The sequence below is a fragment of the Tachysurus vachellii genome, chromosome 15 (genome assembly GCF_030014155.1).
Source record: "Tachysurus vachellii isolate PV-2020 chromosome 15, HZAU_Pvac_v1, whole genome shotgun sequence".
NCBI lineage: Eukaryota > Metazoa > Chordata > Actinopteri > Siluriformes > Bagridae > Tachysurus > Tachysurus vachellii.
In genome coordinates, this window is record NC_083474.1 from 5,764,786 (window position 1) to 5,790,608 (window position 25,823).

Genomic DNA, 25,823 nt, shown 5'->3' on the forward strand with positions numbered 1-25,823 from the left:
TACAGAAACACATTAAAAAGAGCACATAGTGTGTTACAATGTGAACTGTTTTTTTGTTTTTAAGGTTTAATGTGTTATGGGGAGTTAATGAGTAAACTTCACAATACTTCAACATTATTCTACTGATTATTTTTACATGCCACATGCTTTCATATGCACTCATATGCATGAAAAGTCTCTATCTCTCTCAAACACACACACACACACACGTCATGGTTCATGCTTGACGCTGGAGGCAGCACACCACAGAGAAACAACTGTTCTCGGCTGTGTTCTGTCCTTCCCCTGCAATCTGCATATAGTACCATTACAACTTTAGCAACATTTGCAAGCATACAAAAACTCAAAATAAAATAACAAATATTTAAGTCAAACAAAACAAACAAACAAAAAATATTGCTTTTGGAGGTCATATAGTTTTTTTTATAACAAAATAAATGTGTGTATATATACTCACACACTCGTACACTCACACCATACACACACTCTCTCTCTCTCTCTCTCTCTCTCTCTCTCTCTCTCTCTCTCTCTCTCACTATATATATCTATATATATATATATATATATATATATATATATATATATATATATATATATATACATATATATATATATGTATGTATGTATATATATATATATATATATATATACACACACACTGTATATATATGTATATGCTGTATATGCTCTTGAATGCATTAGAACTCTGATTCTAAATATTTTCTATTTCATATTCGAAGATTTCGAGCACGTCATCAGAGATCAGTACTCAGAAGTGGTGTAGCTGCAATAGCTGGTGATCACATGCTGTTTGTACAGATCTCGCGGTACAGAGTAGCGTCCCAACTTTATGTCTAAATCTCGCGAGGTCACCAGTGACATACCGAGAACGCCACATTACAGTGTAGGACAGAGACACGGAAGATGGCGGCGCAGGAGACCCAAGCAGCAGCACAGCAGTCCACCGTCAGCAACGGCGAGGTAAGAGGGGCAGAAATACTGAATATAGACATAACACACCAGGCTCTATATTAAAATCATAATGAGTTGTTTTATCGGTTCGTTATGTAAAACTCCTTCACTGGCTTTATTAAAGTGAGCCAAATTGATACCGGTCGGAATGAACGATTCCCCTGATTCACTGTGCAATTTGTGGCGTTGCATTAATCCACCTGTATTCCGATTAAAGGTCCCGCCTCCTGTATTAGGATTGGTCAATGTGTTTGCGCTTTTGTGGAACGATTGGCTAGTGGTGACGCTCAGACGTAAGCAGCCAATAAAATCCCAAGGCACTTTGCATGAGTCAGAACATCTAACCAATCCGTGCTCAGTAGGCGGTATCGGACAGAATGCCGGTAGTTAAAAAAGAACTATATTATAATTGTACCTAATCTTAAGTATCGTTCACCTTGATGTGGATGTGTTTATCGTCTCTTGTACGTTACGTTGTTATGAATTTATTGACTCGTGTATGTTGTTATCGTTAATGTTAATGTTATCTACATGACAATCTGTGGCAATGGATTAGACTGACATCTGGTTCGGCCCAGTGTTAGCATGGTAGCTAATGGTCTGTCATTCAGTTAGTAAGCAGGAGACTCAGTGAGGTGGACGGCTCAGTCAGCTCGCCTCAGTCAGCTCGTCTCAGTCAGCTCGCCTCAGTCAGCTCGCCTCAGTCAGCTCGCCTCAGTACGGCAGATTGTTATTGTATCACTGCTTTGTATTGTCAGGCACTTAGGGACATTTATTTACCAGTCATTCTATAGCTATGTCATGGCTATGTAGCTAATCATGTTATAGCTATGTAGCTAATCATGTTATAGCTATGTAGCTATAGCTAATCATGTTATGGCTATGTAGCTATAGCTAATCATGTTATGGCTATGTAGCTATAGCTAATCATGTTATGGCTATGTAGCTATAGCTAATCATGTTATGGCTATGTAGCTATAGCTAATCATGTTATGGCTATGTAGCTGTAGCTAAACATGTCACGGCTATGTAACTATAGCTAAACATGTCATGGTTATGTAACTATAGCTAATCATGTCATGGCTATGTAGCTATAGCTAATCATGTCATGGCTATGTAGCTATAGCTAATCATGTCAGTAGCTATAGTTAATCATGTCATGGCTACCGTATGTAGCTAAACATGTCATGGCTATGTAGCTAATCATGTCATGGCTATGTAGCTAATCATGTCATGGCTATGTAGCTAATCATGTCATGGCTATGTAGCTAATCATGTCATGGCTATGTAGCTAATCATGTCATGGCTATGTAGCTAATCATGTCATGGCTATGTAGCTAATCATGTCATGGCTATGTAGCTAATCATGTCATGGCTATGTAGCTAATCATGTCATGGCTATGTAGCTAAACATGTCATGGCTATGTAGCTAATCATGTCATGGCTATGTAGCTAATCATGTCATGGCTATGTAGCTAATCATGTCATGGCTATGTAGCTAATCGTGTCATGGCTATGTAGCTAATCGTGTCATGGCTATGTAGCTAATCGTGTCATGGCTATGTAGCTAATCGTGTCATGGCTATGTAGCTAATCGTGTCATGGCTATGTAGCTAATCATTTCATGGCTATGTAGCTAATCATTTCATGGCTATGTAGCTATAGCTAATCACGTTACGGCTATGTAGCTATAGCTAATCACGTTACGGCTATGTAGCTATAGCTAATCACGTTACGGCTATGTAGCTATAGCTAATCACGTTACGGCTGTGTAGCTATAGCTAATCACGTTACGGCTATGTAGCTATAGCTAATCACGTTACGGCTATGTAGCTATAGCTAATCACGTTACGGCTATGTAGCTATAGCTAATCACGTTACGGCTATGTAGCTATAGCTAATCACGTTACGGCTATGTAGCTATAGCTAATCACGTTACGGCTATGTAGCTATAGCTAATCACGTTACGGCTATGTTAATCAGAACCAGTGCTTGGATGAGATTAGGATCTCTTGGCTAAATTTTTTTAACATCAGGTGTCATATTTTTAATATCATATAGAGTGATATTTTGCCCTTTACACCATTTTTTTTTACAGCACTTTAATTCTCTTAAAGACACAATTTGTCCCCACAGTATATGATTTTAACATTCTTAGGGGTTTTTTTTCCAGCCTAGAGTTTAAATCTCTTTCATCGACGGTAGTCAGTTTCACTTTCCTCCGTCACATGGTTTCCGCCATTTACCCACAATGCCATTCGACTGTCACCTGATGCGATTCTTTTAACTCAAGTCTCAACTCACAAAACTTGACCATAAAAGCCAAAGCAAATGGCCCCTTGACATTAGTTCTTAATTCGGCCGAATCAAGTCTCTGTAGCTGCACTGTGATTGTGTTGTATAGCTGCATTGCATTCTGGGACTTTGACTTCAACTGTCTGCACTATTTCTTCAGTTCTCATTAATAGGCTAGTGGATGCGGCTGTGAAAAAAACGGCATGTGAGAACACAAGCCTTTGCTTCTTTTGGTTTTAGGAGCTAACGGGGAATCATGTACAGTCTGTGATCAATGACATTTACATTTAACTTCATTTGGCTAATGCTTTCATCCTTTCATTACAGCAACAGGAGAATTCAGACTGGACACAACTGAGCAGCGGAGGTTTAATTCAGCACTCGTGGAGCTAATTTGCATGTTGTAATGTTGCCGTTTCCCATCTCATGATGTTCGGTGTGCGAAGTGGAGAAAAAAATATTGGTGCTTTCACAACAGCCTGCATTTTGTTTGCTCAGTGAGAGCATGTAAAACTCTTGCTACAAGATCTCATCTACATTTTGGATTGAAATTGCAGCACAGCAAAAAGTACAGACAGTTGGCGAGGTAACTTGGAGGCCAGCGAGCTGCAAACGTTAGCGTTAACTCTATCGTTGATGATTGACTTCTCAAAGCGATTAGTATGGTCACTGTTACAGATTTAAATCTACAAGTTAGTTTACAGGGGGGCACGGTGGCTTAGTGGTTAGCACGTTCGCCTCACACCTCCAGGGTCGGGGTTCGATTCCCGCCTCCACCTTGTGTGTTTGGAGTTTGCATGTTCTCCCCGTGCCTCGGGAGTTTCCTCCGGGTACTCCGGTTTCCTCCCCCGGTCCAAAGACATGCATGGTAGCTTGATTGGCATCTCTGGAAAAAATTGTCTATAGTGTGTGATTGTGTGAGTGAGAGTGTGTGTGTGCCCTGCGATGGGTTGGCACTCCGTCCAGGGTGTATCCTGCCTTGACGCCTGAGATAGGCACAGGCTCCCCGTGACCTGAGGTAGTTCGGATAAGCGGTAGAAGATGAATGAATGAATGAATGAATGAAAGTTAGTTTACAGCAGGTTACTTTTACATCACTTGTAAAGAGGTAAGGAACCGGTAGTCGAGAATATTCCCGCAAGTCAATGGTGCGATTTTGCTGTTTTTTTTCTGATTGTAGGATGGAATTACAGCAGCATCAGACTCTTGCTTAAAGCTAACAGTTCCAACAGTTGCAGGTTGTTGGTGCTGGGATTAAAACTTCCAACCTTCCTATCAGGAGCGCTACCACTGTTACTGTTTCTCTTATTAAACGCAAGTGTAACTGTGCTAGCAACAGCAACACCCCCCTGTGACATCAGCAAGGCACACAAACACTAACTACTCCTGAGGGGAATACTGAGAATATAACACAAACCAGCAAATTAACAACGCAATCACTAAAGTAAATACAGTTCAGTATAAACATTTCAAGTAAGTTTCAAAGTGACTTTTTTAAACGCTTATCTGAACTAAACTGAAGACGAATGATGTTCCTTCCTTCACATTAAGGCTACAAATAACACTGCTATTAAAACAAGACTCTGTACATATTCAAATTCGATTGTTTTTCTTATATGCAGTTTAAAAGTAAGAATGGCTGCAACAGATATCCTGTAGTCTTACTGTGTGGTGTTAAAGATGATATTGAACATCTTGTTTCTCTGAATAATCTCATGGTTCTCCTGTTACTTTAACAATAACCAGTTTATACAGTATGACGTGGATTTAAAGGGATGTTTCTCTCTAGCACAGTATATTAAAATATCTGTCCCCAGAAATCTATGAAAGACTTACAAATGATTTATTGTGTCTCTCTGTCTGTCTGTCTGTCTGTCTGTCTGTCTGTCTGTGTGTCTCTCTCTGTCTCTCTCTGTCTGTCTGTCTCTGTGTCTCTGTCTGTCTGTATGTCTCTCTCTGTCTGTCTGTCCTTCTGTGTTTCTGCCTGTCTGTCTGTAATGTCCTGTGACTACTATTGTGTGTGTGTGTGTGTGTGTGTGTGTGAGTGAGAGATATATATATATATATAAGTAAGTTTCCTATCTAAAATAATTCCGATATGTTTGGTTGTAATGTTACTTCATCATTAATGTGTTATTTGCGGGTTCTTATCTGTCTTCGTTTTTATTCCTTTATCTCCTGTCTCGTTGCCACCAGCATAGAAGAGAACATGCCTTGTGTTTTCAGTCAGTCACACTTTAAAGGGCTTGTAAATCAAAGTTAAAGTTTTACACGAACTTGTGAAACATCGCACCTTTTTTCTGCCTTCAGTGTGACATCTTTTTACTCTGTAATCTGTCCGTTATCATTATTACCCTGTATGATGTCGGTGGTCTGATATTTGCCTTCTTAGTCTGCTGTTGAACAGTTTATCACGCATCACTAAGTGGTGCCACAGTAACAAGCTGAATTTTTATTATTGTACGTTCTACAACGATATAAGGCCTAACGCTCGATGATTTTTATTCGAAGTAAACAACATATTGGATATAAAATTAGATCTGGATCATTTGACATCAATCATTTTGACTAGTAGTTGCAGCTGTTCTTCACACACTGTTGTATAGATTTCGAGTATAAAACATTCGCTCCCTCGTCGTGTCGCACGAGGACAGACTTAATGATTAAGCATCGTGGTTTATTTTAAGCTCATTCCAATCATGTGGGCATGAGCCCCGAAGCAACTCGGGTTTAATCATTTACACTTCCTTATTTTTTGTTTGAGCAACTTGCATCATAAATACCAGGGAATGTTGTGATATGGGAAAAAATAATGGAGGCACAATTCTGTGTAAATGGAAGCCATTTGTGGCGCTGGTACTAAAGCTATCTCCCAACCTTGTATTTAGTTGTGTGTGTAATGTTTGTGTTTGGTTGTGTTTCTCAGGCGTTTATCTTCTCTCAACTTGTTTTTGTTCTCTTCCTGAATGTGACACTTGTATCACTCTCTCTATCACTTTCCCAGCTCCAAGCTTCTGCCTCGGTTGTAGTTTGTTTTAAAAGCTTTAATAATGTTTAGTAGTGAACAGACCCTTTAAGTACTAAAACAATCCCTCCGAGGTTGTAGTGAACCTGAGAGGAAATTACATTGCAATCAAAGCCTGAATGTCACGTGGTGAGATATCAACCTGCCTTATTTTGAACACTGAACGTTGATTTTTATTATTGACTCATGGAAATGCTGATGATCTCATCTGAGGTTGCTCAGGACGTCACGGCGCACAATAAAGCGTTTGTTAGTCAGAGGCATTTATGTATCTTTGCTTGTGTGTGTTAATGCTGTGTATCGAACAACAACAAAGTCGTGTGTACTGTATGTGTGTGTTTTTGGTGATAGTTTGAAGTACTAGTAGTTTGGTGGTTCTTTTCCATTATAGGTTTCTCAATTATTTGGCAACCTAAAAGCTCATTTGTTTACTAATGTTTATGTATATATACAGCATGTCATGCTGGTCAGTATTGGTTAAAGATCATGTGGATTTGGAAGTTGTCCCAGATGGTGGTGAAGGAAAGTGACTTTCTTTTTAATTGGTACAACAGAGTTAATAACACAGCGTACACATTAATGTAAAGGAGGAGGAGGAGGAGGAGTATGGTGATGAATTGTTTGTAAATCTGGTGATCTATTTAGTAAACATCATACACCAACAAAATGATTGTGTGTGTGTTTGTGTGTGTAGGTGAGCAGTAATGGCGCAGCTGCTTCTGGCCAGGTTGCACAAACGGGTGCGACTGCACCAGACCCACAGCAACAACAACAACAACAGCAGCCCAACGCCTGGCAAGTCATTAAGGGCGTCCTTTTCAGGTGAGTCCGCACGTCAAACCGCCGCCTGCTCTATAGAAAAAAAGCCTCACGATTATCGTTCTTTGTAGAAAATTGGGCAGAGATGCACTTGTAGCATAGTGAGCTTGATGTACAGCATAACCGTGTTCAGTTACATCACCAGTACTTTTGGTTACCTAATCATACCCTTAGTCATACCCATTCCTTTTACTTTAAAAATAGACTTCTGTACTGCAGGCTCTCATCCCCTGTTCTTCTGGCATGTAGTAGATTGATAGGATGACTCTTAGAGAATGATCACAACAGCTTCTTTCAGGAGCAGTAAGTTATAACGTAGGTATTTATAGCTGTACACGTCCTAATAGATCTCCCCTGAAAATTCTGTGGCAAGATTTGTGGCAAGTTCTCCAACTCTTGATCATCAAATGATCATAATAGAAATAATATATAGAGAAATAGAAATCTTTCAACACCTAACACGAGTTTGCTCCTAACGCAAGCTGTCACTCACAAATCAATGACAATGTTCTTCTTTGCTAGACTTTGAGTGGCAATACTCTAAGGTCATTTCTAAAAGAGCTCATAAGGTCAAAAAGTGTTCGAGAGGAGGACATTTAAGAGGCTGAAGAGTTTCTTTATCAGAGGAGAAAATGGCTGAAAGGTGAAGAGGGAGAAGAAATGTGTTGTATACAATATTTAGTAATGATAGAGAGTTAATACGATGATGCAGATTAGATCGTGTAGGTATTATTTGGCATTTAGAGATACACGAACATCTCTGAAACAGAGCTGAAATGCCATAGAGGCAGAAATAATCTAATTTGTCTCTGACATTTCTGCTCTGTGTCGGAGATGTTTACATTTATTACATTAGTACTGTAACATACAGATGTTAGTGCATCTGTAATATGATCGGTCACGAACGTAATCCCTACACCAGGGGTGTCAAACTCAAATTCACAGTGGACCAAAATATGATATGTAATGTTCAATCTTTTCCATATGGAAACAAACTTTAGCTTTGCTTGAACACAGGATTTGGAACAACCAGAGTTTGATATTACAAACACATAAGAAATTACATTTGAAATAAAAGACACATCAGTGGTGTTCATTTCTTATTTAAATAAATAAAATAAATGATTCCTCTCACTGGATCATTTTAAGTTCCTTTTTGAAGTGGATCTTTTTCAAAACCAACAACAAAACAACCAAAAATAATCGTTTCATTCAATGAAAATCCAACTTTTCGACTAGTGTCTTCTTAAGTTATATTCTTTCGTTACAGACACGTTAGCTCCGTTAGCACACAAGACCCAAACAGGTCTGTCCTTTATATTCGTGAACAGATAATCTGCCTCCCAGCTGTCTTGAAAGCTCTTATCGTCCATCTTTTGTTTGGCCATTTTAGTGGAGGGTGGAGTTAACTTGCCCGATGTGACTGTAACACGGTTGTTAACGGCTGTCAACAGAGAATGAGGGGCGCTTGCTGTTCGTGACTACGCGTCAATACAGTGGCAAGGCATTCTGGGATTAGTAGTATTAGCGGAGCATGCGGCTAGCCAGCTGTAATGCACATTTGATATGTTAAGATATTTATTTAAGGCTTTATCGTGTAGGGCAGAGGTGTCAAACTCAGGCCCGCGGGCCAAATTTGGTGTAATTATATTTGGCCCGCGGGCCTGAGTTTGACACCCCTGCCCTACACGATAAAGCCTTAAATATCTTAACATAGCGACAAAGTGAAGGTTTATAATAGACCAGTAATAATAGATTACAATAGATTGTAATAGATTTTAAAAGCGCTCCATTTTTTTTTTTTTTTTTAAACAACCAATCATAGTCTTCATAGAATACCTATTAACAGGGTTAAGCCCCGCCTCCTCTCTGAGATAATGGTTGGTATATTTTCCTTTCTCAGAGTTACTCAGATTCGTCCTGAATCCCTCTGAAGATAAGATTCCTAGTTAGAATTTTTTCACGCTAAATTAGGAGCTCTCCGAGATCATTCTAAGAATCTTCATGAATACGGGCCCAGGTTTTTATTCCAGACGAGGAGCCACACCAGATTCCACCTGTTTAATCAGTTGATCCTTTAGTTTTTATTGGTGCCAGCTGTGGCTTCTCTTTGATTGGTATAAAACTCACACTTTCCAGAGAAGATTAGACACCGTTGATCTAGTTTATTGATTGATTGCTGGGTTAACAGAAACTATTGAACCTTATGCAGTACTGTGTTTGATACTGATTATTTTCAGCATGCTTGTCAGTCTTTATGCCGTGTTACGTTTAGGATTTGCAGTAGAAAGAGCTGGATTTGGACCAGGCCCAAATATTAAGTTTAAAACGTTCAGCCTTACAAAATTGTATTTTTAGCACCCTGACTTGTTTGTACATTTCCCAGGATCTTCATTATATGGGCCATCAGCAGCTGGTTCCGCAGAGGGCCGTCGACCCCTGACCCCAGCACCCCTCCAGGCGCGCCCCGGGTGCCCAGTCGCAACCTCTTCCCCAAGGACACCTTAATGGTAATGGGCTCTAAAAATATATCTAAACCATTACACTTCAGGTCTTAATGTATTTTTAAGGTTTGTTTTGGCTCTGAAGCAGGTCTGCAGTGCTTAATGTCCTGGCATGGATGTGCCGAGAGCTAGACGTGAATGAATACACGGACACTGAGCTTAACGTACAGGACTACATTTTGCCTTGGCTTGTTTTTTCATAGAGGCTTGCTTAGTAATTCACTTGGCTGCAGTAGACGTATGTTTATGACACAGATATGTTTAGTAATGACACAGATATGTTTAGTAATGACACAAAACGCTTCTGTTTTGTTTTTTTTGTTGTTTTTTCCTAGGATCTTCATGTGTATTTATCTGAAAATGAGGTATTTTCAGAATTTAACAGCACAGAAGCCCTGTTTTGGCTCCAGCGTGACCTGATCTACGGAGACTGGTCCACGGGAGAGGCAGGAGACGGTTGCTATGAGCATCACCTAGAACTGGACACACCCGAGGTAAAGATTATCCTGTAATCTTTACATAAATAAAAGGTTGAAAAACTTTTATCAAAGAAAACAATTCTTTATTAACTTCCTCTCCTGTACTACCTGAGCTGAATCTCACATTTCACCCAAATAGCCACATAACGAACACGGTAACTGTATGTGGGTAGAGCAGAGTGTGGGTTTTTGTTGTAAACGAAAAACAATCCCAGTCTTCATGATACAGTGCCTGTGTAGAACACAGTGTATCTCTGGAGCAAATCCCAGGTTTCTGTTTACGCACTCATAATAGTACATATGAGTGTAGTACAATAGTTTCTATAGTTACACAGGAGGTGAATCACATACTTATACACTCTTCTACTATATACTGTAGTGTGAGTCATGGGTTCACACTGACAGTTCCAACAAGGATCAGTGCACTTCAAGTACCCGGATTATGCAACCGAAACGGCCTGAAACTTCGTGCACTCAACACTCACAGCTTTGACACGTGTTTTGAAATTAAGCCACATTGTTTGATTTGTTAACATTTTAAAAATGTACCGTGTTCTGCTAAAGCTAGCAGCATCACATACCATGCATTTGACGTCATTTGCCATTAAAGGTGGGGTGCACGATGTTTGAGAAATGCTTCAGAAATCTGAGTCCGGCTGTCAAACAAAACAAACGTGTAGCCAATGAGCAGAAAGGGGCGTGTCTCTTCAATATGCGGCTGAGCGCATGTGTGACATTAGCCGGAAGCGATTGAAACATTGACATGGCGGATAAAAACGAAAAGCGAAAAAAGGCTTACGATAAGGTAAGAAGCAGGAACCGTGTTAATATAGGATCAGCTTTCCAGCGCTGGTGAGAACTGAACATCATCTGCGTGAAACGGAGCTAAACCTTTAACGGTACAACACACAGTACTACAAAAACACATTTGTATTACCATAGTATTACTCATTGAGTTCATTTATTGATAAAAATATCCCCTCGGTCAGCTGCCCCATCAGGTTCCGCCATAATAGTTGCCTGGGTTACGTATGTATGTGTGGGGCGGAGCTATCAAAACAGGGGTGACACCCACTTGGATTAGGGGCGTGTTTGTTTTGGTGATTTCAAATGTCAACATTGGCTTTCAAACATCGTGCACCCCACCTTTAATAAAATGTTTCACTCTGACAGGATTTGTAAGCTTCTCGTTATTACAGAACTAACAGGAGACTATTGTGAATATTGTTATGTAGTAGATGCAGTTAACCTGCGTTTCTTATACAGAGCGTGCAGCAGAACGGCTCGTATTACATCCACGTGTACTTCACCAAGAGTGGCTTCCATCCAGATCCGAAACGCAAAGGCCAGTATCGCAGACTGTCGACCGTCCATGCTACACGAAGTGAGTCAGCTCAACCAAACACCCATTCACGTTCAGCAGTGTCACACATTCAGTGCTGAGACTCTGAGGTACTAACTCCATGTTTCTGTTCGTTTTCATATCAGTGCTGAACAAGTACAAGCGCAGGAAGTTTCTCAAGACGAAGAACTTGCTGACAGGAGAGACAGAGGCTGATCCTGAGATGATTAAGGTCTGTGTGCTAATGACTGCTTGTCTTGGCATAAACATAAGTCTGGGGGTCACTGAATGTAAAATAGTTGGCTCAGTGCAGCTCAAACTGTTTTGTCCTTTAAAGTGTAAGGGAAGAGTATTAATGTGAACGGGGCACGGTGGCTTAGTGGTTAGCACGTTCGCCTCACACCTCCAGGGTTGTGGGTTCGATTCCCGCCTCCGCCTTGTGTGTGTGGAGTTTGCATGTTCTCCCCGTGCCCCGGGGGTTTCCTCCGGGTACTCCGGTTTCCTCCCCCGGTCCAAAGACATGCATGGTAGGTTGATTGGCATCTCTGGAAAATTGTCCGTAGTGTGTGATTGCGTGAGTGAATGAGTGTGTGTGTGTGTGCCCTGTGATGGGTTGGCACTCCATCCAGGGTGTATCCTGCCTTGATGCCCAATGACGCCTGAGATAGGCACAGGCTCCCCGTGACCCAAGGTAGTTCGGATAAGCGGTAGAAAATGAGAGAGAGAGAGAGAGAGTATTAATGTGGTTTTGTGTGTGTGTGTGTGTGTGTGTTTATAGCGGGCAGAAAGTCACGGTCCAGTAGAGATCATATCTCACTGGCATCCCAACTTAACTATCAACATTGTTGATGATCACACAGCCTGGGTGAAAGGCTCGGTGCCTCCGCCCCTCGACCAGTGTAAGTATTCCCATTGTCACAGGTCTGGGCATCTACAGTGGTGTGAAAAAGTGTTGGCCCCCTTCCTGGTTTTTTATTTTTTTGCAAGTTTGTCACACTTTAATGTTTCAGATCATCAAACTAATTTAAATATTAGTCAAAGATAACAAGTGACAAACGTGCAAAAAAAATAAAAATAAAAAAATCAGGAAGGGGGGCCAACACTTTTTCACACTACTGTATATTATACTGAGTACCAAATGTTCTTTAGCTGTAACACTTCTCTTTCTTTCCACGTCTCTCACAGATGTCCAGTTTGATGCAGTGAGCGGTGATTACTACCCCATTGTTTACTTCAACGATTACTGGAACCTGCAAAAGGACTACTACCCCATAAACGATACTCTAAAGAAGTTGCCCCTGCGCCTCAGCTTCTGCCCGCTCTCTCTGTGGCGCTGGCAGCTTTATGCAGCCCAGAATGCTCGCTCACCCTGGAACTTCCTTAGCGAGGACACGTACGAGCAGTCCGACGAGGACCAGGACTCTATTAAGGTCTGAGCTTCATATCTCGAATTCCTTCGCTTTGATGCCTGCTCAACAGAGGATGTGTTATAAAGGTAATATTGCTCAACAGGTGGCGCTGCTGGAGACCAATCCGTATCTACTCGGCCTGACCATCGTCGTCTCAATCGTTCACAGCGTCTTTGAGTTTCTGGCCTTTAAGAACGGTGAGTTTAATGAGTCCATACAATGTTGATGCAATGCAATAGTAATAAGGGTTTGGATCAGTAGCAAGATTTACCCCTCATTGACATTTTCAGGGGTCGGCAATCAGAAGCATTTATATAATGTATTGAAATATTGTGTAATATAATTTATTAGGACTTTTTCTTGGGGTTTAGTCACAACGCATGCTTTTAAGATCCATCACAAACAACACAATATCGCTGAAATGGAAATGCAGTCTAACAGCGTTTTAGTCCTCTACCAGCTGCTAATGCTTTACTAATCAATTCGGTGGTAGCTTTATGTCTCTAATGTCCTTTTAACATCTCTATATAAAAAATTCCACTCAAATATTTATTCAAACTACACACCTTGAACCAGATCGTTATCTTCATTTTGTTTGTTGTGTGACTTTAAGGCACCTACGTGTGTGTGTGTGTGTGTGTGTGTGTGTGTGTGTGTACATACTGATCAGTCATAACATTTAAACCACTGACAGTTGAAGACAATGGCACCTTTCATGCGATGGGATATAATAGGCAGTTTAGTTGAGGGACATTTTACAAGGTGAAGTTCTGACCTTCTGCGTACGTGACTAGAAAATGTTTTTGTTTGTGCAAAATATTCAAATGAATATTAATATTCATTATTATTATTATAATAAATTCATTATTAATATTATAATAAATAAAAATATTCACCAAATTGCGAGACTCAAGGCTTCAAATCAGCTTAGGTAGACTTTCGTATGGTTAGACAACTGAGTCAGGGCATCTCCAAAACTGCAGGTTGTGTAGTGAGATACTGGTACAGTGGTTATTACAGTGGATGGGTTACAAAAGGGTTGTTGTCTATGCCCGTCCCATAGAAAGGTGTCAGAACACCTACAGTGGACACACACCGAACAACGGAAGATGTACAGATGTGATGAATCTCTCACTTTTTTTTCAGTGCGATGGCTGATCAGTGTATATGTGCCTGAATGCAATGGCTGTACATTTGACAGACCATAATGGCATAACCACAAACCATGTTCTGTAACATTTCATACACGGATGGTTAAAGTTCATTCACAAGGCATGTTGTGTAAAAGCTAATCTGTTTATGTGTAACCTTTATTTCTTTTCTTTTATTCTCTCCTCTCTTCACTCAGATATCCAGTTCTGGAACAGTCGCCAGTCATTGGAGGGTCTGTCGGTGCGCTCTATCATATTCGGTGTGTTCCAGTCCTTGGTGGTGCTGCTCTACATCCTGGACAATGAAACCAACTTCGTGGTGCAGGTCAGCGTCTTCATCGGGCTGCTTATCGACTTCTGGAAGATCACCAAAGTCATGGACGTCAGGGTAAGCAGCAACCCCCTCACCCACCCTTTTTTTTTTCCCAGTTAATACTGTTTTATAAGTCCCATCTCCTATCTGGTCTTTTCAGTTGGACAGAGAGAACAAGATTGCAGGATTAATCCCACGATTGGTATTCAAAGACAAATCCACATATGTTGAATCTTCAACTAAAATCTATGATGATGTAAGTGAGCCATTTGACATGATTGTTTTTTTTTTTGTTTGTTTGTTTGTTTTCTTGACATCTACTCTTTTTTTTTCTTTTATTAGATGGCCTTTAAGTACCTGTCCTGGCTCCTGTACCCGCTCTTTGGGTGTTACGCTGTTTACAGCTTAATCTATGTAGAGCACAAAGGCTGGTACTCGTGGGTACTCAGCATGCTCTATGGATTCTTGTTAACATTCGGTGAGTGGAGATTAACCACTTATTCAAAGCACACAGCACGATTTCTGTACTAAATGTACGTTGTCCTAGATGGATTACAAATGCAGGGCATTTTTAGGCCAGTTCTGACTTCATTGCAAGCCTATATATATATATATATATATATATATATATATAGAGATAAATACATGCCTTTTTTCCCCAAACATTTCATCAAGGTCTTAAAATGGGTTTAAAATTATTTACAGTGGATTTAAATAAAACTCTGTACCCTGATTGTGAACTGAAATATAACATGTAGATGAGTATTCTGACCCTTAGCAACAACACTTGAAATTTAGCTGAGGTGCCTTCCAATTTCTCTTGATCACTGCTGAGATGTTTCTACACCTTGATTCGAGTCCACCTCTGGTCAATTAAATTCATTGGACATGATTCGGAAAATGACCGCCGTGAGGAATTAGTCTGAATACTTTGTGAATCCACTGTATACATGACAATATAATGTGTGTTTGGAAATAATAATAAAGTATCGCTATGTAGACCTGATGATGGGCCTGGAAACAAAAAGCATGCCATATGGTCTACAACTTCACACAGCCACTGGGGCCAAGATGTTTAACTTCAAAAGAGGTTTCACTAATAAAGGGAAAGTGTAAAAAAGCTTCAAAGATCTCACTGCTCTTTGATGCATTTGGTGGTCATCTAATTTAAAACCGAGACGTCAAGCAAGACACAGGCCTTCACTTATATATACACACACACACACACACACACACACACCCTTAACACAAGATTTCTAAAGCAAAAGGCTTCGCTGATGAGCAGTGTTGGGCAGTAACGTGTTACTGTAACGCAGTTACTTTTGACAGTAACTAATACTCTAACACAGCGGTCTCCAATCTTATCCCCAAAGGGCCGGTGTGAGTGCAGAAGCCACACCTGATGCCATGTGTTTAATCAGTTGTTCTTGGCTTTTAGTAGACTCTGGTGTGGCTTCTGCTTGGTTGGAATGAAAACCTGCACCCACACCTAAAGTAACTCCGTTAACTAAAGTAACTCCGTTACCGTTACCATACGGTGCGGTTGTCCGTTACTTTTTGAAATTACTTCATTTTGGTTGAAGTGTAGCTTACAGCCTTACCTGTTTACAGCAGCGAGGCATTGTGTAGGATTGGTGGATGCCAACCTGGAAACACGCCCACAGTGCGGCGTCTACGTGTTTACAGGTAAACGTGTCTACGTGTCTACGTGTTTACAGGTAAACACGTAGACGCCGCACTGTGGGCGTGTTTCCGTTTATTCATGTATGTGCGGCAGTAATGGCGAGTCAAGGCGAGAGCAAGATGAGTTTCTCAAAGTGGAAATATGCTCATTATTTCTTTTAAAAAAGTAACTAAAAAGTTACTTTTAACAGTAACGCGTTACTTTTTGGTGTAAGTAATCAACAAAGTACTTGGGTTACTTTTTGAATGAAGTAACTAGTAACTGTAACTAGTTACTATTTCTTAGTATCTAGCACAACACTGCTGATGAGTGTGTGCAAAGCTCCAAAGTTTTCTGGAGGTGTCATTCCAAACCTTTTATGAACACACACACACACACACACAAATAAAAGATTTCTACTGAACTCTGGAATACTGGATGACTTAGTACCCGAGTACGAGTTTGAAAGCGTTCTCCAAAGCCAGAACACAGTCTTGAACTGAACTAAAGTGTCAGGAACGGTTATGTACTGAAAAGTCTGTTTGTTTGTTTTTTAACGCAGGATTCATCACGATGACGCCGCAGCTCTTCATCAACTACAAGATGAAGTCAGTGGCGCACCTTCCTTGGAGGATGCTCACCTATAAGGCACTAAACACGTTCATAGACGACCTGTTTGCCTTTGTGATCAAAATGCCCATGATGTACAGAATAGGCTGTCTTCGAGATGGTAAGTACGAGATGAGCTCTTGTAAACCCCTTTTCCACCAAAAAGAACCAGGTGCTGGTTCAAAGTTGGTTCCACCGGCGAACCTTATAAGAACCGGTTTGCCTTTCCACCGGCTAGAGAGCCGTCACAGAGCCGAGTCTGACGTCACTGTATACGTGTCACGTTACACAGCAACGTTAGCGCAGCAGCGGCAAACACAACAATAGCGGATTTTACTTTACTGTAAATGTGGCTTTGTGAACCTACATTAACATCTAAATGCGGTGAATCCAACGTGTACGTGCAGCTCCATGTAATCTGTATAAACGGAGGTTGTAATCGAGAAAGTACATAACGTTATTTTATCATTAACACAGAAAAAAGTTAGCCTTAGCATGTAGCTACTTACTATCATGTGTGCTGATAATTGATCATATTGCTGTAAAGTAAAAGTGTATTAAACATTAGTATACTTAAGGTACATTATCAAATGCGCTAACAGTAGCTCCGCCCACAGCCCCGCCCTCCTGACACAAGCGGTTCTTAAGTCTAGACCAGCAACGTTTTGGTGCTACTTAAGAACCACTTTTCCTGGTTCAGAGCCGGTGCTTTGGCGGTCGGAAAAGAAAGAACTGGTTATAAATTAGGCTCTGGCTCCGAACCAGCACTCAAACTGCCTCGGTGGAAAAGGGGCAGTAGAGTTCTCGAGTTTCTAGCATTGATTTGTCATTGAGATTTTGCCCCATCCTCGTGTTAAGACATGTTTTGCTTTGTTTTTTGTGTAACAGATGTAGTGTTCTTCATCTACCTGTACCAGAGGTGGATCTACAGAGTGGATCCCAACCGCGTCAACGAGTTTGGCACAAGCGGAGTGGTCCAAAGCAGCGAAAACTCAGCTCAGGCCTCAGTTGGAGATACAGCTAATGCTGCCATCACAGATAAACCAGAGGAGGAGAAGAAAAACGATTAATGCATTTCACACACTCCTGTCTACTGAAGGTGTATCGGACATCTTCAAAGCTGAGTTTATGTCTAATCGTCAGGAAAGGGAACTGGAATATCGGTATTCTATAAAGGACAATGCGTGAAATTTCAGTTCATCTTTCCTCCTTTTTTTTTCTATGAGATCTGCAACAAAAAAAAAGAAAATCTCATTTAATGTAGAATTCCTAATATTTTTCAAGCTCCCACATTTTGCAGTCAAGGTGAAGTAAAAGTGTGATGTACTGTATTGTATACTTTTGGGTTGGTTAACACTACCATTATGAAGATTAACGAGTCAGCAAGTCCCATTAGTACAGATGGGCTTTTGCAGTACATATTGTAATGTATAAGGAGAAGACAAAAATTAAGCCAAGTGCAAACTTTTGTTTTTTTCCTCTGTGGATTTTTTTTTTTTTTTTTTTTACCCGTCATTTTCTTCTCATTCCATGCGTGAACGCTGTGTATCAGGACAGGGCTGAGTAGTGTGAGAGGACGCAGCACGATTTCTGGATGATCCCAGCTGCTGAACCTCTATACTACTCGCTGGAGACTGTGAATTTTTTTTAAGGGTTGGTGTTCTAAGCTTGAACAACAAAAAAAATGCAGCCTAGGTATTAAAGTAATTATATTAACATTATTAACACGTTAACAGTGATTCATACTTCGTTTTCCAGCCTCGGATAGTTTTCTTTTGTATGTTCTAAGCCTGTACAGTCAGCTTGTTGAACCTAATTGTGCTGATGTCATACTGACCAAATTGCAGGAACATTCTGCCCGAGCACGTCAGATATATTTCCCCCCTCGATTACATTCACACACTCCAAAGCAGGATCATTGTGGTGTGTTAAGTGCAGCTGCAGGCTCTGATGTGTGCCACATGTTGTCTGAATATTTTTGGGACGAATTGCCTTCTTTGTTTAGATTTTTTTTTTTCCCCCCCTCTCCAAAGTTGGAATTGTTTGCCTTTTATTTTGGTACATTAAAGATTGATCACTCATGTTTTTAGTAAAGCGTAAGTTCAGTTTAAAAAAACGTGGTGATGAACTTTTTTCCATTGTGTCTGATGTTTCACTTTATTTTGGGTCCTAAAAAGGGTTTGGTTATAGACTTGTGAGGGAGGTGCAGAAATGACCAGAACTAAAAAGGAATTACTTACCAATTATGTTTTAGCTGAGCAATTTTTAACATTAGGGTAGAGCAATGTACGTTTTAGCATCTCGAAATTTTTAATTCTTTAGATCAGCGGTGTCCGATCTTATCCGGAAAGGGCCGGTGTGGGTGCAGGTTTTCATTCTAACCAAGCAGAAGCCACACCAGAGTCTACTTAAAGCCCATATTGTATATATCTATGCTAAAAGCCAAGAACAACTGATTAAACAGGTGGCATCAGGTGTGGCTTCTGCTTGGTTGGAATGAAAACCTGCACCGTGCCCTTTGTGGATAAGATTGGACACCGCTGATTTAGATGGAGGATGCAGGGATTGAGTTCTGGCTGAATCAAGAGTTTATCTATTAACTAATTAGTTTGATCAGGTGTGTGTCAGTAATAAAGTGATATCACCCCCCAGATGCCCAGCTTTAGCAGGGATACATGAGCACTGTGTACATGAAAACATTTTAATCAAAATCCATTTCTGAAAACATAAAACAATGCATATTTATACAATTTATATTTATATTGACACTTATTTACAAAAACTAAACAATGGGATCGTTCCACATAATTTTAAGACCGTTTTTAAAATGATGTAAGGATACTGTTGTCTTAAGCTACATCTATAAAGACAAACCGACGTAAATATGACAATTTGGTGACCACGATTGGAGCCGGTATGAAGAGGGCATCGTTTTAAAAAGAGGTCGTGCGCGTTGTTTTTATTTTGTAGACAGTTTTTGGACAGGAGCAGGTTTAAAGGTTTTGGCAGACATCATTATGATTGTGAGAGCTCAGTGGAGAGCTCAGTGAGGAGCTGATCTGCGCTCGGTCTCTGATTCGGTTCCGCGCGCCAGCACCGAATAAGAAGCTCCTTAAACGCGCGGCCCGGACCGGACGCACTGAACACGTCCTTGTTTAGATCAGGGCGCAGGTGGAAGGCGACCACCGCATACAGGACGTGCTGTCGTTCACCTTCATACGGCGGTTCACGTGTGAGAAGCTGCCAGAGAGTGACGCCAAAGGAGTAGACGTCCGCGCCGGGGGTCACGTCCTCTCCTCTCAGCAGTTCGGGCGCTCGGTGCGTGTACGTGCCGCCAATCTCCATCCTTCGAACCGGGGAATCAGGATCGCGCACAAGTTCCACTTTTAACGAGCATCCGAAATCTGCAAGCTTACACACTCCGGTTTGGGATACGATGACGTTTGCAGGTTTCAAGTCCAGGTGCACGACGCCGTGTGCGTGTAGGTAGCGCAGGGCGCGCGCCATGTCGGCTGCGTAACGCACGCAGGATGCGGTGAGAAGCGGCTCGGTGGCGCTGTAGATCACCTGCTGCAGGTTCACGTCGCCCGCGTACTCCATGATGATGGTGCCGATGACGCTGTCTAATCTCGTGCCCGAGACGTCGTCGCCGTTGGCCTGCGTGCTGGCGGCAATCACACGCACCAGGTTGTCGTGCCGCAGGTGCGCCGCGTTCAGCTCGGCCCAGAAACTCTGCCGCGATGCCAATTTATTCTTTGCGCACTTGACGCGCTTCACCGCCACCGTCTCACCGAAATACGTGGCTCTGAAGACCAAACCAAACCCACCAGAGCCGATGGACTCCAAATCACACAGCTCGCGCCAGTGGATCACAGAAGACCAGAGTCTGCATGCGAGCTTCTTGTGAAACGCAGTGACCGGCACACGGAGCGTCGCGTCTCCTGAGTGCTTAGTGAGAGGACTGCTACAGACCCCCAGACTGAGACCGAAGTCTCTCGGAAGAAGGCGTGTCACAGGTATCGGAGACGGCATGGTGCTGGTGGTGGTAACGAGCCAATCCTGCACTGCGCTGTTATACAAGCGCTTTGGATTTGCCTCGCTTACCGTGTTGCCAGATTGATTGTTTTTAACCCACAACTCCTTACCGCCCAATTCGTTTTCTTAGTAATATTTAACATTTATTTGTTGTTATACATAAACGAGATTTATTCCAAGTTAACCCATGATAACACGGCGAAAGAAGCAGGTTTTATTTATCAGACTATTCATGTTGGACTGCCCCAATCTGGCAACCCGGTATATCCAGGTGATCATGTTTGGTCAGGTCACATGGCTCAATGCGGCGCAGACATTGGCTGAATGAAGGGCTCTAATACTCGTTGCAAAATACAAGCAGTCATAGGTGGACTAATTTTTAGTTATTTTTTTTTTTATTATTACTATTATTATTTATGTATTCAATTTTTTGAATTAAAAAAAAAACAGTTAGAATGTCCTTTTGACATTTATATAAGGAGAGCTGTAAATAAATAAATATAAATAAATAAATAAATAAATCAGCCAGTCAGTCAGTCACAAGTCCTCTTTTTCCTAACATTGTCACGCGCTCACTCCGGTCTCTAGTTGTTTTTGTGGGTGACTTTGATCTTTAACCGCTGTTGGTACGTTACCGTGGCAACCGGTTTCGGGGATTCCCCGACGGTGACGTAAGGGAATTTCCACGAAGCAGCTTTGAACGTGATTGTAAAAGCGAAATATACGCCACACCGTCCTAGGCTCTGATCGCACGAGGTTGTGTGTAATAAGCAGAAGCTGTTTTCTCCAGCCAGTACACCTAGTGTGTTTAATCAGTCAAGGCAGAGAAGGCGGAAATGAGCGTGTAGCTGTTAAAGCAGTTAAAGCAAAAGAAAACAACAAGAAGAAGAGGCAAATTTTCTCCATCTGACTTCACCTTGCCATGAAAATAATGAACGGGGCGATTCATAACGGCGTTCTTGGTCCGAGAGGTAAGTTTTTACCCCATAGATTCTTGTTTTATTAGGATTTCTGGGTGAAGTCGCAACACTAGGCCTCGACGATAAATGCGACATCACTTTGTCAAACAGTTAGAAGGTGAACGCAGGGGAAAAACAACCATCAACGAGCATCGATATCTTGTTAGAGTTGTCTGCAAGGGCAGAACGTGTAAACATTACATCTGACATCAGCATCAGACAGGTTATAAACTGACGTTTCGTCACTGTGGACTGTTTTCCACAGTGTAATCAAAGAGATAATCAGCAGATTAATTCTTTGTCCAAAAAGTAAAAAAAAAAAAATCTCTAAGTAACCCTATGATGAATGGGTGATTGTTGACATTGAGATGACAAACGTTTGTATATTTGGGAAGGACATGACACTGCATCTATAGCATAAGCAACTTTCAGTTTCACTTTGGTAGCCTGGCTCTGGTTGTCCATGTCTCTAAAGCATGTTTTTCTTTTTCTTTTATTTCCCTCTAGATCTTGACCTCGGTGAGTCTTCAGATGATCAGATGAAGTCTGTATAATTCTGAAGTATAGCTATTTTGTCATGCTTCGTTGTATTTTGTAGCACCAACTAAAGATAAGAGATGTCTCTTTTATTATGATGCGTAGGCTGTATTTCATTAGTAAATGATCCATTAAAGGCCCTGGAATGTTTATCAGAGTTTCTCTATCAGAAAGGGTTCGTAAAAACCTTTTAGTGGAAGATAATAACCCCCGAAATAGCCACTGAGACTTTAAAGAACCCTTTTATCCCCTTGATAAATTTTCGCATCACTTATCTATCTATCTATCTATCTATCTATCTATCTATCTATCAGATGTCATAGACGAATTTCTATCAGAGAATTCATGTAAAGAAAAGCTCCCAGGTCCTCCTCCTCTACCTGCAGACTCTAATGATCAGCTTCACGACCCAACAGTTGGTTGCAGCTCTGCTCCAGTGCTGATCCCCAGATGTACAACCTCAAAGGTCAGCAAAATCACCATACCTTACTTTAAAATCCTTTGGGTTTGCTCATTAACTTAAGGCTGATGCACTATTTGTCTTTGATGCAAATATAGTGGTCTGTTATTTTTTTTGGTGGTCTGTACTTCAGCGATCGCTTCATAAATGATCAAATGTTGTGGTTTATTATTGAGTTCTTATAATTATTGTCCTGGTTTAACTACCCTTTTTTTTAATTTAATCCATATCTCATTCACAAATTAGTAGGTTCATAAATAATGTCAAACCATTCTGGTATTGAGAGCTTTTTTAATAAATAGAAACAAAATATAATCACGGACATAAACAAAGGTTCTGCATTGGAGGGTGGACCATTAATGGGGTCTGTTGGTACACGCGGGTTTGAGAGCACTTGACTTAATATGTTTAAATATTAGTAAGGCATGCTAGATAGCTGATGACTCCATAACACTATTGCTTTGCTACTAGAGAGACTACTGTTTTGTTTTGTTTTGTTTTTCAACTTTTTTGATGTGCAAATAGTTTTTTGTATTTACTTTTGCTTTCGGTACAGTTACAACAGTAAGAATTTCATAAGCTTCTCATAAGAAGAGCTCTTAAAAGAATTACGAGGTGCAGCTTTCCGTGTGTCTATGCAAATGACAAACAAAAGGCGTTGACTATTTGGCAGATGCTTTGATTGTGCCAAAGCACAATCAAGCCAAAATGATGGAGAATTGGGGGAAAAGATAAGATCAGTTTTGTATTGAATATAAAGGTTCTTTGAGATGATACACTCCCTTTGTTTCCATGGTAGAGTCTGAGATGTGATAGCAGGTCAGATTGTGGAAAAATCTCTAACGTTTTCACTAAGGAGCGTTTTAAAAGAGCAGACTAGAGTTGTAATCTGACTCCTTGTTTCAGTTGATGATCTCTACCTCATGTGCGCCTCTCCTGGCAAACAGACCGTGAACGTAACAGCCCCTCCTCTCTTCATTCTCATTGGCTGCTAAGTCCTTCTACATTAGTTTCCTGTTTTTTGACTTTGCTCCTCCTGGCTCTTGTTAGCTGCTCTTTGTGCAGGCCATCTGCGTTCTTCCTCAGGCATGTCTAGATGTTTTCTCTCTTTCTCATACTGAACCGTTGCTCGCAGCCTCCTGACCCTAACAAACTGTTGCCTTCGGTTTTCTAGCTACCGGGTTTTGTTCTTTGTCTCTAGGTTTTTGATTTGTGAACCTGAAATGCTGAGCTAAATAGGCCGTTATAACAGTTGTTTTTTCCCCCCCTCTGACTTGCATTCCTCCTCTTCTTTCTCCTCCTCCTACACGCTCAAAAAACTCTTTCTTCAAACTCTCTCTCTTCACACTGCTCTATCTGTATTGTAATGTAAACTAAAAGATGACATTGTGCTTATCGGGTTTATTTAACAGTCAGTATAAGAATCTATAAGAGTCTATGTACTGTATATACTGTATATTCATTGAATTTGAGCTATTAGAAAAGGCTATGTTATGCACATAGTTTAGCAAATCTTTGTATTTCAATGACAAAACAACACGAGAGCTTGGATGTAAAATCAAGCCTTTAATTAGTATGACTTATGTAATTAATGTGACACATGACATCATGTGTATGTTAATTCATGTGATTTTATTGTCATTGATGTGACGTTTCTTGCACTGGTTCACTTCAAACATCAAGAGCTATCAAATCAGTCCACAGAAAAATGCTGTAACAGTGTGCTTGTGGTTATATCTGACATTAATGCTGTATATACGTAATGTTTTTATTTCTTCCTTGCCCTAACTTCTCTCTCTCTGTCTCTCATCCTGTCTTTGTTGGTAGAATTTTGAGATGTTCCCTTCATCCAGCACATCAGTGCTTCCTTCATCTCGTGGCACTAGAGGCCAGCGGCGCAGTACGGCTTCAGCAGTGGCTCAGCGTGTGCGTCCTCAGCACACAGGCACAGAACAGCTGGAGCAGCTGCTGGAGAAACCAGAACTGGTGGTGGTGGAACAGCCCAAGGAGCGCGGCATGAGGTTCCGCTACGAGTGTGAGGGCCGATCGGCTGGCAGCATCCTGGGAGCCTCAAGCACAGATGTAAAAAAGACGCTGCCTGCCATTGAGGTGGGTGTCGGAAAATACCGCTGTGGGCGTTTGTGGTTAGATGTTGTATGTTTTATTTATTTATTTATTTATTTATTTATTTATTTATTCATTCATTCATTTTTATCTATAGCTACACAAAATGTACAAGAGGCTATAAGTAAAAAAAAAAAAAAATAAAGTCAGAAAATGGGATAATGTTAGTGATAAATAGTAGATAAGTAAAATGGATAACTATAATTATATATAACGTTATAATAGATACGTAAATGGGATAGATGTTAGAGATAGTCATATAATTTATAAATTTACAATTTTAATTTTGTTCCTATACTTCTGTAAAGCAGCTTTGAGCGTTATTCAAATAAACTGAATTGAAGGCTTCCATTTTAAACCTGTTTTTTCATGGATAGGAGAATACTTCAGTAATATTCTTCTTATAGATTACACAGCAAGTTCTACTGTATTCTTATTTACTTTGTGGCTTGTGAAACTTTAACTATTAGCTGGTGCTTTTCTTGTTTTCGGTAAGCCAGTAAATTAAAGCTTTCGTTATTTGGACTCTTGACCTTTAGCCAGGTGTTTTTTTGACTCAGCACAGACGATTGTAATGAAGAACAGCAGTCCTTTGCTTTTTATTTTGTTGGCCAATCAGGGATTTCTATTTGAATTTGTGCATGTGCATTTTTATTTTGTGCAAGAGTACGATTTGCATGCAATAGATTAGATTCACAAATAATGTTGAAGACCGTTGCTGTTTTTGGAATGTACCAGCTAGTCCAAACCTAATGGGGGTTGTCCCTGTTTTGGTTTCAATGAATGGTGCTGATTTATATGGGCTAACCCTAAAAAAAGAAAGTCCCTTTCTGAGAGGCATTGCATAAATGCGGTATGTATGAGGGAAATACCACATGAAAAATAAACAGAAGATACATTTTCCATGAACAGGTAGGTTTCCATATATGGCAGTTTGGATTAGATTATTACATCATTTATGTCAGGGGTGTGTAATCTCACCCACAAAGAGAAGTGTGAGTGCAGGTTTTCATTTTAATCAAGCAGGAACCTCAGACAATTTCACCTCATTAATCAGTCGTTCTTGTTTTTGGCTGTGGCTTCTGTTTGGTTGAAGGAAAAACCTTTAAATAATAATTTCTCCTTTT

At 40.7% G+C, this 25,823-nt stretch overlaps 3 protein-coding genes across 5 annotated transcripts in view; 2 read left to right on the top strand and 1 right to left on the bottom strand.

The window, feature by feature from the left end:
• Window positions 1-845: 845 nt before the first annotated feature.
• On the top strand, window positions 846-18,697 carry clptm1 (CLPTM1 regulator of GABA type A receptor forward trafficking). Its single transcript, XM_060888221.1, has 14 exons — window positions 846-981; window positions 6,987-7,114; window positions 9,498-9,621; window positions 9,951-10,109; window positions 11,361-11,478; window positions 11,583-11,668; window positions 12,215-12,335; window positions 12,622-12,866; window positions 12,949-13,042; window positions 14,194-14,384; window positions 14,470-14,565; window positions 14,652-14,787; window positions 16,535-16,702; window positions 17,470-18,697. The coding sequence occupies exons 1-14, from the start codon at window positions 925-927 to the stop codon at window positions 17,649-17,651; spliced, it is 1,905 nt and encodes a 634-aa protein (XP_060744204.1). The 5' UTR covers window positions 846-924; the 3' UTR covers window positions 17,652-18,697.
• A 571-nt stretch (window positions 18,698-19,268) lies between these two features.
• On the bottom strand, window positions 19,269-20,662 carry mos (v-mos Moloney murine sarcoma viral oncogene homolog). Its single transcript, XM_060888225.1, has one exon. The coding sequence runs from the start codon at window positions 20,611-20,613 to the stop codon at window positions 19,597-19,599; it is 1,017 nt and encodes a 338-aa protein (XP_060744208.1). The 5' UTR covers window positions 20,614-20,662; the 3' UTR covers window positions 19,269-19,596.
• A 647-nt stretch (window positions 20,663-21,309) lies between these two features.
• relb (v-rel avian reticuloendotheliosis viral oncogene homolog B) overlaps window positions 21,310-25,823 on the top strand; it is an 11,674-nt gene continuing 7,160 nt past the window's right edge. The window contains exons 1-4 of one of the 3 annotated variants that reach the window (XM_060888068.1): window positions 21,310-21,587; window positions 22,083-22,094; window positions 22,427-22,578; window positions 24,400-24,681. In XM_060888068.1, coding sequence (XP_060744051.1) covers window positions 21,539-21,587; window positions 22,083-22,094; window positions 22,427-22,578; window positions 24,400-24,681 — 495 coding nt within the window. In that variant the 5' untranslated portion in view covers window positions 21,310-21,538. Of the gene's footprint in view, window positions 21,588-22,082; window positions 22,137-22,426; window positions 22,579-23,620; window positions 23,659-24,399; window positions 24,682-25,823 lie in introns of those variants that run through there. The other 2 variants (XM_060888069.1, XM_060888070.1) reach the window with 2 other exon arrangements.